General features: G+C 45.0%; 1 protein-coding gene across 1 annotated transcript in view; it reads left to right on the forward strand.

The window, feature by feature from the left end:
- The first annotated feature begins 7,064 nt into the window (after positions 1-7,064).
- ARPC2 (actin related protein 2/3 complex subunit 2) overlaps positions 7,065-19,440 on the forward strand; it is a 29,468-nt gene continuing 17,092 nt past the window's right edge. The window contains exons 1-4 of the mRNA XM_040986501.1: positions 7,065-7,168; positions 7,378-7,459; positions 14,920-14,954; positions 17,005-17,117. Of these exons, the coding sequence (XP_040842435.1) occupies positions 7,386-7,459; positions 14,920-14,954; positions 17,005-17,117 (222 nt within the window). The 5' untranslated portion in view covers positions 7,065-7,168; positions 7,378-7,385. The remainder of the gene's footprint in view (positions 7,169-7,377; positions 7,460-14,919; positions 14,955-17,004; positions 17,118-19,440) is intronic.

Below are 19,440 nucleotides of genomic sequence, written 5' to 3' on the forward strand. Positions count from 1 at the left end.
GTGTAATAGCAAAAAAAGGATAATGAATAATTACCTTCATAGTCATAATGTTACTTCTGCCCTAGAAAGCTACGTTGCAATTGAAAAAACTAGTTGTTGCATGGAACAACATGGGAAAACCTCCAACACATATTGTAGATTAAAAGAAACAGGTTTCAAATGGAGAGATAGCTCATGTTATTATGAACCATAAGCTTGAAGCCTTATGGAATATACTATACACTACTGTGGGCATGTCTATATGTAGCAAAAATGTAGAAATAGACACCAAAATAAACACCAAAGAAGGGTGATGGTCATCTTTTTGGAGGGAGGGAAAAAATGTAATAAGTAGGGCAGGGACTGCTCATGTTGGAGTGCATGAAAGCTGAATTGGGGAACAGACCAGGCTGGACAGGGCTACAACACCTGTTGCCCTAAACGTGAACTGGGTTGGGGAAGAATCAGACTGGGGTAACCAATTGTATCCACTGGTACAGGCATGAGCCAGAATAAGGGCAGGTGAGTTGGGCTCTGTGGCAGCATTACATGCTGCCAAGTGCTGGGAATGGGGTAAGTCCTGTTTAGCTAGACTGCAGAACCACCTGGAGAGTGCAATATCTAGGCAGGGAGTAGATCCAGTGGGAAAGTTGTGGGCTCCTCTCTGATGAGTTGCATCTCCCACAGGTGAGAATGAGAACCATGACTTGGGGACGGCCTGGCTGGACAGGTGGTGGCACCTGCTGGCATGAGGGTGGACTGGAAGGTGGAGCTGGTTCGGTTGAGTTAGGCTTCAATGCCCAATGATATATATGAGATCCAAATGGTTGTTTGGCTGACTGGAACAGTCCATTGCACATGCTGGCAGGGACAGGAACCAGAGCTGGGCGGCCAGTCCAGTGGAGGTGATTGGGGGTTGGAGGTGATTGGAGGTGACTGGGCAGCAGCTCCCTCCGGCGTATGCAAAAGCAGAGCATGTGTTGGGCAGGGCTGGGCTGGGCTACAGCACCCATTGTTTTGCTGATTATGGAGGGTAGAACAAACTGATCAGTTACCCCAGTGAAGCTTGACAGCAAATTTCTGCGCCAATGGCGACTTGGAGGTGGACTATAACAGCCAATTGACCTTAGAAGGATTTCCTCATCCTTGGAGCATATCAGCAGCAACTCAGAACGATCAGAGGCACAAGAGCAGATCCCTCAGAGCACGCTCCACAATAGGGACCCTAGGATGGCATCAGGTAGCAGCAGTTCCCCATCCTTCGACTAATGCACTGATTGTGAGGCTACATGTGGTTTCTCCTCTTGTACCCCTGTCTCCTCCGTATACAGGAAGCAGAAAAGAAAATGTGTAAACAATGCTCTCACCCACTATCCCCTGATCCTCGACCTTCCCCACCCTAATCAACCATGTAAACATCATCAGAAATAAAATTTTAAAAAGAAAAAATAAATAGGGCAGGGCCCACAGGTTTCAATTGCATTCCTATAAAAAAAAAAAAAATCTAGGGGCCACTGCGGTGGTTCAACAGGCTAACTAACCCTCCATGGGTGCCAATTCATATCCGAGCTGCTCTACTTCTGATCCAGATCCCTGCTTATAACCTAGGAAAGTAGCAGAATATGGCTCAAGTCCTGGGGCTCCTGCACCCATGTGTAGGCCCACAAGAATCTCTTGGCTTCAGATTGATCCAGTTCTGACTGCTGTGATGATTTGGTGAGTGAACCAGTGGGTAGAAGATTTTCTCTCTCTCTCTGTCTCTCTCTCTCTCTGTCTTTCTCTCATTCTCCCACTGTGTGCATCTTCTTTTCTTTGTAAACCTGCCTTTCAAATAAAAATAAATAAATCTTTAAAAAAGAGAGAGAGAAAGAGAGACGTGTTTGAGCCAGTATCTCAGAGCATGCCCCACATGTGGGACTTGGGATGGGTGGGAAACCGGGTGGGGCTTCCCCCTTTACCTCAGATACAAGAAGGAAACAATATGGAAATAATAGTCTCACCCACTTTCCTGTAGCCCTTGACCCTTTTTACCCAAATTAACTATGTAAAGATTGTCCAAAATAAATTAAATAAATAAATAAATAAATCTTAAAAAAAAAAAGAGAGAGAGAGAGAGACGTGTAATGGGGCAGACATACTTGTGCACCTTTATGATTGGTCTGGGTATTGCAGATGTCTCACGCGCCAAGTTGTACTGTTTTGTGCAAAGTTTCAAGTCCTAGTTAGTTGACAATGAATATAACTATTGTTTGAGACGTGTGGTGGATTAGGAGGCTGCATTGTTAGTTTGGGTAAGTGATAGTAGTGATTGCATGTGATGATCGCAGTAAAGAAGTGGGATGTATTCATGGAGTGGTTTGGGGGAGAGGTGGAGGGAGGGGGGTGGGGGGTTTGGTGGTTTGTAAGGAGAGGTTTGGGATTAGTTATGGGTAGAATTAGAATATGAGTGGAAGTTTTATTTTGTTTGGTAAGTATGAGGGGGTGTTTCTTTTTGTTTAGAAGGTTGACAGACTAGCCATGTTATTGTCTTGGGTCTAATTCAGAAATTTATCTGTGGTTGTGGTAAGTTAGTGAAGTATGCAGTCTAGAAGGGACGGCCCAACGCCTATAGGGACCTTCTGCACCCGCCGAGTTGTGTTTGGGAGGGTGGGGAGCGGGTGAGGGGGATGCTAATGGGAAAATGACCTAGAAGAAGAAGCGCCTCCGGGCTCCCAGGCTTTATGGATTTACAAGCTCAAGCGCGCTGACCCATTTATGGGCCACTGGGGTGTTTTGTTAGACTGTGAATTGATTGGTGATCAGATGTAGCAGTAATGGGGGAAGAGGTTGATCTATCCTTTTCGGAAGGGATGTCTCGTACATCCTCATCTGTTATAGCTGTCTTTCACAATAAATAAAGTTTTTTGGTGTATATAATAGCAAGATGAAGAAAGTGGAAGGATTGGTTAAACCTCTGCGTTAAAAAAAATATGTAATATTCTAAGTTTCCACGCAGTGAAATGGTTCCCTTTCCTTTTTCCAATAGCACCCACACTTCATCCATCCATTGGAAGTTCATTTTCCACTGACATCGACCCAGTAGGAGTGTTGGGCACATCCTGGGGTTAAATGGAAGTCCATGGAGATGCAAAGCTCTCTTCCCTGCCAAGCATACCTGGTACATTCACAGCTGGGATCCTAACCTGAACATAACTGTTGATGTTTGACATCTCGCACATCTGTGTGGCACACTGCACCCTGGTTAATGCAGGGCATCTCAGAACGTAGTGTGTGTTGGAATCACCTGGAATCACCTAATTCTAAGTCTGGTGGCTGCATGTCTGATAGACTTCCAGAAAATGCAAAGGCTGTTGAACCTTTTTGAGAAGTAAAGCACCGGTCAGTCCTTCTTGCTCATACACTCAGTCTCCATTCAGCATTTTTAGCATCTTGTTCAGAAGTGTGATCAGAGTGCTAAAACAGCCAATTTGGGATGGCCATTAACACAAAAGAAAGAGGTGAAACAATGAGTGAGCATTAAAAAAAATTTTTTTTCAGAGAAATAAAAATAAAGCAGAGAGCAGAAGAAAAACTAAAAACAAATTCACAGTATTATTCACAGCAAAACAAGATATTCCTGTCCATAAAGCAAAAATAAAATAATATGGTTGGGTGGAGGGTTGGAAATTCCAAAGGAAAACTAAAAGTTAAAGTGATTAAAAAGAACGGCAGGGCACCAGCCTGGTGACCTAGCAGCTGAAGTCCTCACCTTGCACATGCCTGGATCCCATATGGGTACTGGTTCTAATGTCAGCAGCCCCGCTTCCCATCCAGCTCCCTGCCTGTTGCCTGGAAAAGCAGTTGAGGACGACCTAGTGCCTTGGGACCCTGCATCCACGTGGGAGATTCGGAAGAAGCTCCTGGTTACTGGCTCTGTATCAGCTCAACTCCAGCTGTTACAGTTTAGGAAGTGAATCATCGGGTAGAAGATCTTCCTCTTTTCTCTCCTCCTCCTTGTATATCTGACTTTCCAATAAAAATAAATATTTAAAAAAGAGAGAGTACGGCAAAGAAGTATCCCATAAAAGTGGAACAACAAACATCAAGCAAATAATGAATTTAGTGGTTTCAGTTTTGCAAAGTAAAAAAAATATTTTTTATTTTTGTTGATTGCATTACAATACAAATGTACTTAACATTACTGAATCATCTACATAAAACAATTGAGACCTTTCATGTGATGTCTACTTTACCATGGTTAAAAATAAAAATCAAACTAAAAAAAATAGAAATTTAAATTGTTAATCAAGAAAGTCTAACTTCCAAAGAGTATATTATACAAAGAAAACAAAAATGAGAAAGTTAGCAATGCAATAAACTTCTTGTAGAAATAAAGCACATGTTTTCAATTTTGAATGAGGACTCAGTAATCAAAGAAATTAAATAAAAGTGTCATGGCAAGGCATATCACTATAAAACTTCCTGCCAATAGGCTAATGAGGGCAAATGCTTCCTGTCATGGGAGCATGGAAAAGATCAAGAATACAAGCAGGATTCAGACTTCAAGTTATAGCCCTGGGAGGCTGAAGAAAATGCAGTGATGATGGTGTGAAAGTTGAGAATAGAAATGTGAGGACCAGTTAGTTACAGGTTCGTTTCAGGCTAAACAAACTGAATATAGTTCATACAAAGAATAACAGCAAAGGCTTATTATAGGAAAGGAAAGTCGTCTTTCAAGCAATATTTAGTTGTTATTTGAAAGTCAAAGTTACAGAGAAAGAAAGAGAGACAGACAGAAAGAAGCTTCCCATCTGCTGGTTCACTCTCTAAATGGCTGCCATGGCCAGGGCCAGGCCAGATTGGAGCCACGACTTCATTCATATCCCCTACCAGTGGCTTTCCAAAGTGGCGCATCTCGCATTTGGGACACAAACTGATACCACAGACTGTGGCTTTATTTACTGCAGCACAACACTGGCACTGAAACACACATTCTTTTTGTTTCTTTTTAAACTTATTTTTACTGGAAAGGTAGATTTACAAGGAGGAGAGAAAGAGAGAAAGATCTTCCATTGGGCCCAGTGCGATGGCTCAATGTCTAAATCCTCACCTTGCAAGCACCAGAATCCCATAAGGGCACCAGCTCAAGTTCTGGCTTTTCCACTTCCCATCTGGCTCCCTACTCGTGGCCTGGGAAAGCAGTAGAGAATGGCTCAAATGCTGCACCTGCCTGGGAAACCCAGAAGAAGTTCCTGTCTCCTAGGTCAGATCAGGTATGCACTGATAGTTGCAGCCATTTGGGGTATGAGCTGGCAGATGAAAGATCATTCTTTCTGTCTCTACTTCTCTCTGGAAATTTGCTTTTCCAATAAAAATAACAAATATTTAAAACAATAAAATAAACAAAAATTAAAACATTAGGAGGTAAGTTGGTCTGAAGGTTGTGGGCTATTGTCAAGCTTTAACGTTAGCATATAATCAGAGAGAGATGTCATCTGAAATATTTGAAAGTTTGTCCATGGCCTGTAAGCAAAAAATCTCTTTTTAGGGACCAGCATCATGGCATAAGGGGTTATGGGTAAAGCCACCGCTTGCAGCTCCAGCCCCATAAAGTCACCAGTATGTGTCCAGCTGCTCCACTTCTGATCCAGCTCTCTGCTAATGTACTGGGAAAGTGCCATTTGGAACTGGTGTGGAAGAATCAGATGAAGTTCCTGGATTCAGCCTGGTCCAGTCCCTGCCTTCCCAGCCATTTTTGGAGAATCAACCAGCAAATGGAAGAACTCACTCTGTGTAACTCTGCCTCTTGAATAATTAAACCTTTAAGAAAAAAAAAATTTATTTTTAAAGGGCTGACTGGCCCTTGACCCAGGGAGTGGCTGAATGCTTCCACCTTTTTTCTTTTTTTTGCGTATGCCTCCTACCCCCAACATTAACTGAAATCATTGCATGTAGAAGGGACTCAAAGTAAACTTTTTTGTTTTTGTTTGTTTTTAAGATAAAGGAAGGGATCTTGATACACATGGGGCATGTTTGGGGAGGGGAAAGGTTGGCAAGAAGGACATGTTTCTGCCTCCCATTGTGTCCACAAGAAGCGAGAGATGTGCCCCTTTACCTTGCCAGTCTTCATAGGATCTTGGTTAGGGGAGTGGTTTTATGATACAGCTCTAGGTTTCTGGCGAGGGGCTTTCATCCTGGGGGAATGGTCATTTGATTGGCAGGTGGGGTTTATAAAGAGCAGGGGGAGTCTGGCTGCCTGCTCGCTGCCCTCAGTTAGCTAGTTACCTACCTGCCCCAGTCCTCCCCACCCCTTTATCTGCGGGTGAACTAAGCTTGTTATACTTTCTCTAGAGGAGGGAAAGGCAAATCAAGGCCCACAGGCAGAAGAGTCTGCAGGCAGATGAGCAGGGGGCTATTCCACCGGAGGTAACTGGCAGGTGAGTGTGGAAGGCAGGAAAAACTTGGTTCCAAGCACTCAGCGGGAGCTCCCGGCGCAGAAAGGGAGGGATCATCTTCATTGCCTGTTGACCTGGGTGACTGATGAGTTTTTCCTTGTTGCCTCTAAACGAAGGATAGTTACAAAATTGAGAATCTGTTCATTGAGTTTCCTTTACCGCGGTGTAAGCTCCACTTAGGACAGATCTTGGGGTATTTCATTCACCACCGCATCCCCACCCATCTGAAATGAAAAAGACACACCCACGATAAAAGGCAGACAGAAAAAAAAATCCTCCTGGGAGATAAGGGCAAGCTCTTGCGGGAAACTCTGAAATAATACCACCGGAAGGATGGATTGGGAACTCTGGGACGAGCGAAATGGAGCTCCGCCACAGCGAGGCCGGTTCCAGGGAATGACAGCCCGGTGGCGGACAGGTTTGTAGAGACTCGATTCGAGTTTGGGCGGTGGTGGTAGGTGGAAAAGTAAAAAACGGGTGAGGGCTTCACGCATGCGCAACCGCGGCCTGCTCTGCCCCTCCCTCAAGCGCCTGCGTGCGTGTGCGCGGATGGTAGGTCGGAGCGGAAATGGCGCCGCGGGGCCGCGCGTCCAGGCGGCGAGCGGAAGTGGGTGTGAGAGCGGAAGTGGCCGGCTGGAGCCGGGGGTTGGGCGGGGACTGGGCTTGTCGGTGAAGCGGCAGCGGCGGCGGCGGCGGCGGCGGCGGCGGCGGCGGCGGCGGCGGCTCGGCAGGCGGGTTGAGGCTTCTGGGGCCAGGTCTGTCGGGTGGGCGGGTGTCTCCACGGCCAGTGCGTGCGTGGGCAGGCGCGCGTCCTCCCTTTTCTTACCGCCCCGTCCGCCGTCCCCTTCTCTCACCTACCCCACCCAGGCCACCTCCTCAGCGGCTACAGAGCCGCTCCCTGCATCCTTTCCTCCTTTTCCCCACCCTGACCCGCCCTTGTTTCTCCTTCCCCTGTCCGGGGCAGCCGCCGCCATGATCCTGCTGGAGGTGAACAACCGCATCATCGAGGAGACGCTCGCTCTCAAGTTCGAGAACGCGGCCGCCGGGTGAGCGCGCGCCCCGGGGTTGGGTTTGGGGTGGCGTGGAAGGCAAGAGTTGGTCCCCGGCCAGTCCCCAGTTGCTGTCCAGCTCCACCCCTCTCATCCCGGAGCTGGCAGAGAGAGTTGGGGAGGCCTGGCGGCGTGAAGGGGCCTGCCCCGGCAGGGAGACGTGGGAGGAGATTGGGCGCGGCGGAGTGAAGGGCAGGGATGCGTGGGGTGAGGCTTGCAGGAGGGATGCGGAAGCTGCGAGTGGACTGGGGCGAGTGTGCCGAGGGCCTGGGGCGGGGTGGAGAAGGGGGAAGACTTGTGGGACGGGAGGGCAGCTGGGGCCGGAGCCGGGGCCAGAGGAGCCCATCGCCCTCAAAGCCGAGGAGAGGGGTCCGCTGCCTTGGCTGTCCCCGTCATTGTTCTGAACCCGGAGGAGAAGCCGTTTGCAATTGGGAAGTTTTCAGGAATTCTCAGGGTTGGAGGAGGAACCGGGATGCGATCCCTAAATCACTGCCAGTCTGCTCGACCCGCGCCCCCGCCTTAAAGGGAGAGGGAGGCAAGACTGAAAGCAGACCCGGTGTAGCAGCCAGAGGAAAAAGGAAAAAAAAAAGTCCCATCTCCTTGGTTTCCCTTCTGGAACCCCACTGCAAGCGACACTGGCCATTTTGTTACATATTTCTTAAGCACAGCTGATAGTCCAGTATCCCCACCCTTTCCTTCTCTCTTCGGAGATTTTCTTTGGGCACCCCCTGGCCTTTTAAATTCTTAGACCAGACCTGGAACTGGCCCAGTTACACACTTCACAGCTTCCACTATCCTTGAGGTTCTCAGATCACCTCCTTGGACCATTGTCTTTTTGAAAGACAGACTTGATCTCTGCTTTCCGGAGTAGCCTGAGCTGTCAAACACGGGAATCAGCAGAAAACTAGCACCCCGTCCTCCCCCGCAAAGCTTCTTTAAAACCTGAGCCAAGGAATTGGGCTCTGGCTTCTAATTTTTGGTGGCCTGAGGTTAGTCCCTTCGCCTCATTTCCCCATCTGTGAGGCTGGGGTTTTACGTCTTGGTTTCACAGTGGAGTGAAGAAACAAGCTGTTTCTGAGGTAGTAATGGGAAAGGAAATGCTTGGAGATCCGCAGAAAGGACAGGATAGGCGGAGGGGAAGTGTAAGTGTCTTAATGAACTTGTGACTTGGAAACTTACATGGAATATACTATGGTTGCTATCTGATTTATGGGAATACAGATTGCATTTGTGAAACAGAGCACTCCTTTCCTTGGAAGCAGTATGTTCAGTGAGCAGCAATACGGTTTCCCATCAGGGCCTGCAGTTGCTTGTATTTTAGATGAACTCACTTCTTGCTTCTCTTACCAGTTTTTTGCATTTCAAATACTCAAATGAATCAGCCTGCAATTTCTTATTTTGGCCTCCCCCCCCGCCCCCCCACGTTTTGAGCTGCACCACGCGGCACACAGGAGGAAGTTAACTGAACTTCTGCATTTTCACAACTGATCTGAATGCCTTCTCATGTCCAGACTAGCAAAGAATGAGACTGTGGTGGTTTTAAGCTGATATGCGAAATAAATGGCTGTGTGCTTGCAAGTAGAAATATGCTTTTTAATGTAGGAGGGCTTTCACATATGTTTATGTAGTAGTAACTTGTGGTTCTAACATGTGTGGCCCAATCAGAACTTTACCTCTTTCTTTTGGAAAAAATCATGCTTAAAAATAGCAGCTGACCGTTTCGGAGAGATGAAAATTGCCCTCAGGTTTGGAAAACATAGGTTAGACCTTCTAAGACTTCCCCCCCCCCCCCCAATACATAGATATTGTGGTGGGGTAGAAGAGTTGACTTTTTGTCCCAGCCTCTCTCCCCTTTGAGATCTGAAGAGTTCTCTGAATCTTTTGAAAAGAGCACATAATAGCATGCCTAGGAGGTAAGGCCTTCCTGAAATTGCAGACATGTCACGCACTCTTGAAACATGGTCCCCGATGATACCCGTAAGGTGAGGCAGCTCAGTATTTATCAAGATGCATGCCCAAGAACTCTCAGCGCAGGGTAGCAGCTGTGATCATTGCAAACATTTGTGAGGTTGCACCAGGCAGCAGCTGAAGAAACGGGTAGGAGTTCTGCCCCAGAGAGCATATTAGCAAAGCTACCAGGGAAGCTAAGGGATGTGGACCCAAGAAGGACATGGTAGAAAGAGAGCAGCTTAGAGAAGAAAAACGAGTTTTAAAAGACTCTGCTGGTGTGGGAACCTGCTCAAAGAGGCCAGTCCTATCTCACTTTTTGCACTAATCAGAGCAAACCAGTTAGGGAAGTTACGGTCCAGACAAGCCTTTTCCACGGTGCTTCTTCCAGCTGTGCTGGGTCCAGTAAGGTAGCTATAGAAACTAGGTGCACATGACTGGTTATGTTGAAATGAAAGTTACAATGAAGTCCAGTTGAATGCCTTCATCATACTATCCCATATCTAGAGCTAGGTTGCCACATGTGACCAGTGGCTGCCATGCTTGGACTGTGCAGCTGCAGAGTGTTTCCATTATTGCAGAAAGTTCTGAGCAGCACAGTTAACAGCTTCTGCAAATAAAAGCAGAAGCTGATCTTTAGAGTAGCTTTGTGGTAGGTGTATGCTTCAGAATGCAGTTACATTCATTGTCTTTTGGATGAGGGCCTTTGTGAAATGAGGCCTATTAGCTCCTCCGCCCTGGTCTTCTGCCTACTCAGTATGAACTCTTGTGGGAATAGCAGTTCTGCCATGCGTACTCCACGAGCCCATTGGGGCACAGTCACCTTTTAATTTGAAGGCACTTGTGACAAAACCCAAGGTTCATTCTAAACAAACTGGTTGGTTTGTTTGTTGGTTTGTTGTTGTTGTTGTTTTGCTTTTTCCTCTCACACTCTTGGGAGATGGCTTACCGAACTCCCTGTGTCAGTGTCCTCACAAAAGGGTAACTTGGTGGAAGGTCTCCTCGGCGGCCTGCACACTGAGGAGAGGGGACTGACGAGAAAGCACTGTCAGTGTCGCCTGGAAGCTCTTGCACAGGGCCCAGAGGCAGCATTACCGTTCCCTTTGGGGATTCTCACCCAGCCCCCCAATCAAAGCATGAGTAGGCTGGCAAAATAATTTCATTCTTTGGTTACTGTTTGTACACCAGGAACATTTTGATCCCTGAAGTGAGGCCTGTCAATTTAGTTAGTCTGGAGGGCACACTTGAAGAACTGCTGTGAGCTGTGAGGCAGCGCTGCTGATTGGGAGTGCATGCTGGCTCCTTGCCATGGCCTGTGCACATTGTGGGGCGCTGCGGTTCTGTGAGGGGGAGTGAAGTTCAGTGAGCTAGCAGTGCCAGTTGGGGTGGGCGAAGGCTGTGGGAGGAGAAATTTGAGAAAGGAATAAATTAAATCTTGCTGATACCTTGTTCTCATTCTCAAATACACTGCATATGTCCTTAGAGAGGCAGGCTGCTTTGAAGTGATTTGGAATTAGGACATCGTGTAAATGTTTAGAAAAAGTGGAATGTAGTGTGTGACTGGCCAAGATCTGCTTGTCCTTCTTGAGGTCATTTGGGGTACATTGCTGCTCTCTAGCCTGCTTGGGCCCACTGTGGGGTTGAAGCCCCCAAGCAACACGCCACCAAGCTGGTGACTCGTTTGGGCTGGTCTGTGTGTCAACTGTGCATGAGTGTGGACACTTCAGTGAGCATTCTCTGGAAGGAGCAAATGAAACCAAAGCGAACAATTCTTGGTTTCTCGAGGAGCTTGGGACTTTTCTGACATTGTATGAATTGGCTTTGAGATCTTTGCTCTTACTATTTTGAGATAGGCCTATCAGAAAGTTGGACTGCCTCTAATCTAATCTGGTTTTGTAGGCTTTGCTCAAAGAGAATGTTGGGAGCCGCATAAAGAATTTGTAGGAGAGTGATCAGGGTCTAGCACAATAGCCTAGCAGCTAAAGTCCTCAGCTTGCACATGCCAGGATCCCATATGGGCACCGGTTCTAATCCCAACAGACCTGCTTCCCATCCAGCTCCTAGCTTGTGGCCTCAGAAAGCAGTCGAGGATATCCTAAAGCCTTGGGACCCTGCACCTGTGTGGGAGACCCAGAAGAGGCTCCTGGCTCCTGGCTTTGGATTGGCTCAGCTGCAGCCGTAGCGGAAACTTGGGGAGTGAACCATTGGACAGAAGATTTTCCTCTCCGTCTCTCCTCTCTGTATATCTGCCTTTGCAATAAAAATAAAGAATTTAAAGGCAAGTGATCAGAAACCTTTATAGTAAGCATAATTCTATAATTTAGGACACAGAACAGTTAACTAGAAAAGGGACATTAATGTCTAAATGGGTATTTAGATCCCAAGATGCTTCAGTAGTTAAAAAAAAAAAAAACTCCATCCTTAATGAGAAAGAATAGGTAGTACAATTGCCAGAAATTCTTTATTGACTGATTAATGGCATTTCAGAAGCTTCCTCAGAAAAAGGATAGAACAGTTTTTCTGAAGGATTTTAAAATAGCTCTTAAAACACGTCTGAATGGATTGAGCATGTTTCAGTGTCTTGGGCTGTTCAGTCAGTAGCCTGAGGACCATCCAACTGGCTTGTTTTAGGATTCCAGACGTTACAACAGTCTGACGCTACTTACAGTCTTATTTCTGCTTGTACTGCTGCTAGCCGTTTTGAATCCCCAAGCCTCTCCTGACCATAGCTCCACAGTCTGGTCTCCTCCAGAGGTGGGAGGAGGGCAAATGCAGTAATCACCTTCTCTGAGCCCCACACTGCACCATACACTTTAACTCCGTTTCCTTGACTTTCACAATGAAATGTGTGCCTATCCAGTGGACCTCATCTACAAATAAGAAAACTAGGACTGTTGGCAGAGAGGAGATAGACATTGAATTAACTTGGCTGTGCCAACAACATCCCTCACTGTGATTCCTGACCCTGCTTATCATCTGGCACATGTGGAACATGATCGTTTTTGTGTGAGATTTAGGTACACAGCCCAGCCCAAAAGATCCTGCCGCCCACTTGCCTAGCAACTGTGGGGACCGTTATCTCAGCATGTCAGTAGCTTGGTCAGAAGATGCTGACTAGGGAACCTGGCTCTGCATATATGTTGTCTGTTAGTCGTCTCAGTAGCCACATGAAATCCGTGTTTATCCCCATTTTATGGAAAAGGAACCTGAGGCTCAGTGGCATTTGAGTAGCATTACCTTTGACCACATGGCCTGGAAGGGACAGGCCTTGGCTTGAAGACTTAGCTCTGAAGAATGTACTGTTTCTGAGATTAAATTCCCCTCCAGCATCTGGAGCTTTACCAGATGCTAGAGCAACATATGGTATTTCTCCTTGTGGTCTGTGAAATGCTGCCTTTTCCTCCAGGCTAGTTTGACCTGTCTGTCTCCGTGATTTTGGAATGTACAGAAGTACAGTAGCAAACACGTGGCAGGTCTATTTCACCCTCAGTTGTGTCCTTTTAAAGTATACAATTTTCAGACCTGTAACTCCCAGATGACTTTCATGAAGTTTCCTTGGGCCTAATGCTGCCCGTGGCAGGCTTTCTCTCTCTAACCCTTTTGTGCAATGATGAGGAATAATAAAATATTAATGGCAGTGATTTGACAGATATTCCTAAGTCAGACAGCAGGCCACTTTGAGTCGATCTTAACGACGTTGCCCACTGGGAGTCTGTTCAGGGTACTTAGAGAAATGCAAGCTTTCAGAATCAAAATGTTTGGAACCTAAGGTTATTTATTAATATATAGTTAGCTTTCCTCAGGTCTGTTGATGAAGGGTTTTAAATAGTACCTACTGAGTGATGCAATATGAATTTTTATCAATTTTTCTTTCAGCCAGATTTCCCCGAGAAAACCCGCTTTGGTACATGTTCCCGTTAAGCATCTTCTGACAGTTTCTTTGCTCGTTTCCTAGAGGCCTTTCATTGCTTTTGTTTCCTGGTTATGGTATTAAAATGAAAGCTTGGAAACATTTTAAATTTGCACCTAGTTCTCATGTTCTGTACTCAATGTCCACAAACCCCACGTGATGCTTCCATTCTTAGAGACAGCCAGTGTGCTTTTCCTAAGTCACATATGGATAGCTTTGACGATTCAAGGTGGAACTTTGTAATTTGTACAGGTTAATTTTTTCTTAAGTGTCCATGTGTATAATAGAAATCATTCTTCTAGAAAAATATTGCTTATCCTCTGCATCAGCTTTTTAGCAATCATAAACTGTTAAGTGTTGTTCCATTCTTTCCCCGTGACACTGCTAGCAACTCAGTCTTGGTTTCTTTAACAGGTGAAAGAGCAAAGATAGCATAAAAGAGAAGTGCTTGATTTAAAGATCCCGAACAAGTTAGGCAGAAATGTGAAAATGTAGATCACTTGTGGGCTAGCCCCTAAGTGAGAATCATTTGACTTACAGGTAGCTAGTCAATAAAGTAGTGGTCTTGGTTGGTTTCTTGTCTTCAGTTTGAGGAGAAAGAACGATATAAACTAGTGGTTCATTGCAGGTTAATTCCCCTTCAGTATTTGTAAGTAGAGTGTCCTGCATATTATCCAAGCCCATAGGCGGCTAAGCTGGGAATTAATTGCACAGTAAGTGGTAGGCACTTCCTTTTCATGCCTGATCCTTTGTTTTATTTATACAGTTTATGAGGTTGGCAGAATCATTTGTATTCTCTTGTTGTATAGAAGACTAGGTGAGAAGACAAAGGTATAACCGAACCCCAAAGTATTGGAAACTACTGAAGTTGAAAAACAGGTGGCTTACCTCTTGGCAGTGATTTTACAGCTGCTGTTTTGTGCTACACTTTTGTGTAAGAGCAGAGCTGGTGTTTAAAAACAAAACAGAACTAGGTAGAACCAAAGAGGGCTTTTTGAATGGGTATGATAAGTAGTTTGATAATGTAAAGTGAGAAGGAATGGTGTGTAAGAAGATTTACCCTTAGTTGATCATTGAAGCCGAATTCAATTTGCTGTTTGGTTTTATGATCTTGGGTCATCCTTTCACTTTAGGCAAATTAAAGCTATTCATCTTTATCTCAGTCCCTTTCCTGCTGGAGGTCTCACTGCTGGGCTACTAACCTGTTGGAGGCATTGGCCAAAAGATGTCATCTTGAGGGTCACTTGTACAAATGCCGAAGTCTTGTTCTTATGGATTCAGAACTAAAAGTGAGTGCTAGCCGTGGCAAGAGATTTGCAAGCAAGTAAAGCTGTAGCTGCCCTTCCTTTTTTTAATCTCCCGCTCCAAGCAAGTCCATTGGCTGAGGTTCAAAGGAAAGTGAATCATGTGCTCTCATCAGTACGAAGCCTAAAATGTGTAAGGAATGGTCAGAGGGTCCGGCGGCGTGGTAAATCTTAAAAAAAAAAAAAAAAAAGAATGGTCAGAACCTAAAGTGAAATCCTGGAGCCTTTGCCCATCCTCTTGAGTGTGAACAGAAACCCTGAGCCTAACTGAGGGCCTTTGTTTGTTTGTCTTACAGAAACAAACCAGAAGCTGTAGAAGTAACATTTGCAGGTAAGTGATATGAGAGGACAGAATATGAAAGATAAAAAATAAAGTTATTCCGAAAATCAACTTGGGCATTTGGGGTATTGCCTCTTGATTATCAGGTCTTTATCTCAGGTAATGGTTTCATGTTTTTAATCCATTGATGTCTGATTTGGAGTTTGGTAAACTGTTTAAATAATGAGGTGGCACAAATGCTCTCCTTTATTTTACTTAAATGTATTTATTTATTTGGAAGGCAGGATTAGAGAGATAAGGAAAAACAGATTGTCCATCCACCTATTCACTCCCCCAAATAACTGCAAAGTCAAGGGCTAAAGCCAAGAGCCAGAAACTCCATCTGGGTGTCCCAGGTAGATCTGCTTTCCCAGGGAGCTGAATCAGAAGTGGAACAGCAAGGAATTGAACTTGTGCGTATATGGGATGCTATAGCAGATGGCAGCTTAACGTGCTGTACCACAGTGCCAGTACCCAAAGTAAGGTTTTTAAAAATTTGCAAATAACTACATTATTATCTTCAGATAGGCATCATCCTGGTTTGCCTAGCACTAGAGTAGTAGGAAGACAGGAACATGCTAGAGATATAGCATGTGAATGCTGCTTTCTGTTCCCAATGAGGACACGAGTTGATAGTCCTCCACTTGCTGTGTGAACCTTGAGGAATTACTCAGCCATCCTCAATAAAATGAGAAATCTTGATTAAGTGATTATGGAAGACTTTTGTAGCTCTGAAATACTGTGGTTTAGAGGCTGAGCACCATCTCTGTCCCTACCTAATATGATGTCAGAGCTCCCTCTGTGCCTCCCACATCAGTTCCCTAAAGTAACAGCTCTCAGCAGTTAGTTTCAGGAATTATACAGGCTGAGACAACCCTCTGTGTTACAGAAATAGGGAACACAAAATGAGGAGTGACCTATCAGCAGAGAAGACCTCAAAAGATAATCCTGTCATAAGCTGTGTGGGTCTTGGTTGCATCCTAATTGAAAAAAAGGTAGATAAATGACAGTGTTTAAAAATTTTCATGAGTGGGGCGACAGCAAGGCTCAACTGGCTAATCCTCTACCTCCAAGCACCAGGATCCCATGTAGGTACTGGTTCATGACCCGGCTGCTCCATTTCCCATTCATCTCCCTGCTTGAGGCCTGGGAAGGCAGTGGAGGATGGCCCAAAGCCTTGGAAGCCTGCACCTGCATGGGAGACCTGGAAGAACCTCCTGGCTCCTGACCCTTGATCAGCTCAGCTCTGGCCATGGCAGCCATCTGAGTAATGAACTGCGGAAAGATCTGTATGTCATTGTGCCCAGAAAAAGCACCTTTCAATAAAATAAGTGAATCTTTTAAAAAGATTTTTTTTTTTCCTAGAAAGGCCAGTTCCACATTCCTCCTGTTTCACATCCCAGGATGCAACAGGTGATGGCTCAAGTAGTGAGGTCCCTGCCATCCATCTGGGAGGTCTGGGTTGAGTTCAGAGCTCTTGGCTTCTTTCTTGCCCAGCCTGGGCCATTATATGCATCTGGGAAGTGACCTAGCAGATGGGGACTCATTGGCTTGCTTCTCTATCTGAAAAACAAATAAGCAAATAAAATTAAAAATTGAGGAGGAAGAATAGAAAATACTTGACCATTTGAGTAGCTCTTGATACTAAATTGTCCTTTTTTTGTCCTCTAAAGATGACATTCTGAGGTTGTAGGTATTCCTAAGTAAAGAGGTGTGAAGTGTGGGGTTTGCTTTTCTGTCCTGTGTTACAAAGTGTTAAGGCCTCTTGATGGAGTTTTGGGTTGTTAAACATTGCTGTGCATGAATTTTAAATGAACATTTCAAAAAACATTCTGCACTAAACTGTGATTAAAGTAATAGTATTGTAATTCTAGAAAAGAGTGAAGAAATGGGTCCCCAACAATTACAGCCTAGGGTTTCTGCTGTCTTCCCACACAGATGCAACGCAAACACAGCTTTACTTCATATGCTTTTAAGGACGCTCTCTGTGGCCTGCAACAAGAGAGTGCTTTGAGAGGATACCCTTTCCCGGGTAAAGCAGCTTTCTTTGTTTTCTTCACAGATTTTGATGGAGTCCTCTATCATATTTCAAATCCTAATGGAGACAAAACGAAGGTGATGGTCAGTATTTCTTTGAAATTCTACAAAGAACTTCAGGCACATGGTGCTGATGAGGTAAGTTCAACATCATTTTACTGTGGGCCCTCGTTTCCTCCTTCTGTTTGTGGACAGCTGGTCATTTTTTGAAGATCTGGGGCACTAAGCCACACCAGAGGCATGGCACCCAGGATGGCTTGCCCCCTAAGCCAGGCCCTCCACACTCCTTTTCCCCGGCTAAGAGAAATGTTTCCAAGAAGACAATCTGGCTCTTTGCTTGCTTTTATCTTGAAGAAAAGTTGTCTAACCAAAGCTGAATGACTGTATCCAAATCTGAAAAGGATTGTCCTTTTTTTTTTTTTCCAAATTACATGTGCTATGTGGTTCTAGAACAGTGAAAATGAAAATAGCTTTTTTTTCCCACTTTAAAAAAAAAAAAAACACAGCGAAGGATACTTTCTCTTGGCCAGTACAAAAATAGCTGTAGCAAGAATGTGAGAGATTCTGTTCTATTTTTGTGACATTATCAATGCAGATGTAGAACTTCTGGCTTATTTTGATTTTATAATTGTAGCTTCTCATTCTGGAAATATAGATACAAATAACAGCCCGTTAAGTTTTAAAATTAGTGGTCTTTAGAGCTGGTCTCTTCTTCCTTAGCACTGCCGCAGGAGACAGAAGCGACGTCCATGCCTGTTCATTGGAGTCTTTGGGTAGCTAAAGTAGCAGGTTTAGTTCCTGTTGAACTGTGTTTGCTCTGGGGAGAACCATTTATGGAAGAAAGAAAATGCTCTGACACCATAGTGCATGTTGTGGTTGGGTCACAAAGCAGGAAGTATGACTCAGTTCCTGAATCAGTTTTCAAATATCTTAGTTTTAACAAACCAAGTGTTTCTTAATCTATTGAATGAGATACAGTCATTTTTGCTTTCTGGAAATAGTAGTAGATTTTTTAATTTCTGAAAACCTAGTTAATAAAAAGGCTGTTTGTGAGGAGTGTGGTTGAAAGCTTGCTAGATCTTTGATTATACAAATTTAAATTAGTCTTCACTAACTAGAAAATTAGGAGCCATAGAAAATCACTTCCCTTAGTTATTCAAATGTGATTGATTTGCCTCACAAATTCATGGGAAGAAGAATCATTTAGAGAATTTAGGTTGTTTCACCTGAAAAAGAAAAACTTCAGGGCCCAGAATGTTAGCCAGTAAGTAAATCCTCGCCTTGCATCTCATGTGGGCATCCCAGCTGCCCCACTTCCAGTCCAGCTCCCTGCCTGTGGCCTGGGAAAGCAATCTAGGACAGCCCAAAGCCTTGGGACCCTGCACCCGTGTGGGAGACCCAGAAGAAACTCCTGGCTCCTGGTTTTGTGTCGGCTCAGCTCTGGCCGTTGCAGCCACTGAACCAGCCGTGAACCAGCAGATGGAAGATCTTTCTCTCCGACCTTTCTGTCTGAATGTCTACCTTTCCAATAAAATAAAATCTAAAAAGGGGTGAGGGAGGAAAAGGTTCAGGAGGAAGACCTAATCTTTTCAGAAAGTTCATGAAGGATATTTTATAGATAATAATGCTGACTCTTCACCAGATAGATGGAAGAGAAAGCAGATGGTGCTTAAGGCAGGCCTGCTTTGTGATAGCCATGAAATAAAGCTATCGAAACAAACGTGGGGCTTTTTTTCTTGTTGTTGTTGTTTTGTGTTTTAAGAAGTACTTTTAAAACATTTGAAGGCGTAACTGAAATTATGTAATCCTTCTCCCCAAACAGTCCTCACTCCAGTGATCTGGGTACAGTAATAATCCTGGAAGGGAAAGAACCTGTTGAGGTACATTTTTTAACAATGCACCTGCAGGGCACCTTACTGTTCTTACAGCTCTGACAAGGGTCAAAGAACCAGCCTGACCTCGGGTGGGTAGGTGGAGTAAGCATTTGCAGCCGGGAGCAGAGTGCACAGCCAGTGGCTCCCTGGCATGGTTAAATAGTGACTAGCTTGAGATAACCGCAGGAAGCTAGTTACTTTGTCAGAGGCCTTTTAGAAAGGCAGAACTGCCTCTGCTGTTAGGGTGGGAGGGTCTAAGAGTGGTGAGGAGTGCCTCCACCCATCTCCTAGAAGCAGGTTGGGAGGGAGAGGGAACTCAGATTAAAAAGTGACTTGGGACTAAAAGTAACAGGGAAATGGCAATTTTGCCGGGGAGAGGGAGCAAAGCAATTGCACATGGTTTGATTCTGAGTACTTCATAGAGTGTAGAATATTTATCTAGTAGGTTTAGAATTAAAATAAGTTATAGGGAGGGTGGTTTCTCTTGTGTCTGATTTCTCCCTCCTCCAAGTGCATGCAGTTCAGGGTTGTTGTGGTTCAGAGATGAAACTCGTGGTACATGCGTGTTACTCTCCCTGCCCCCCAGA

Source organism: Ochotona curzoniae, unplaced genomic scaffold, assembly GCF_017591425.1.
Source record: "Ochotona curzoniae isolate NIBS_2020 unplaced genomic scaffold, NIBS_Ocur_1.0 contig_4514, whole genome shotgun sequence".
NCBI lineage: Eukaryota > Metazoa > Chordata > Mammalia > Lagomorpha > Ochotonidae > Ochotona > Ochotona curzoniae.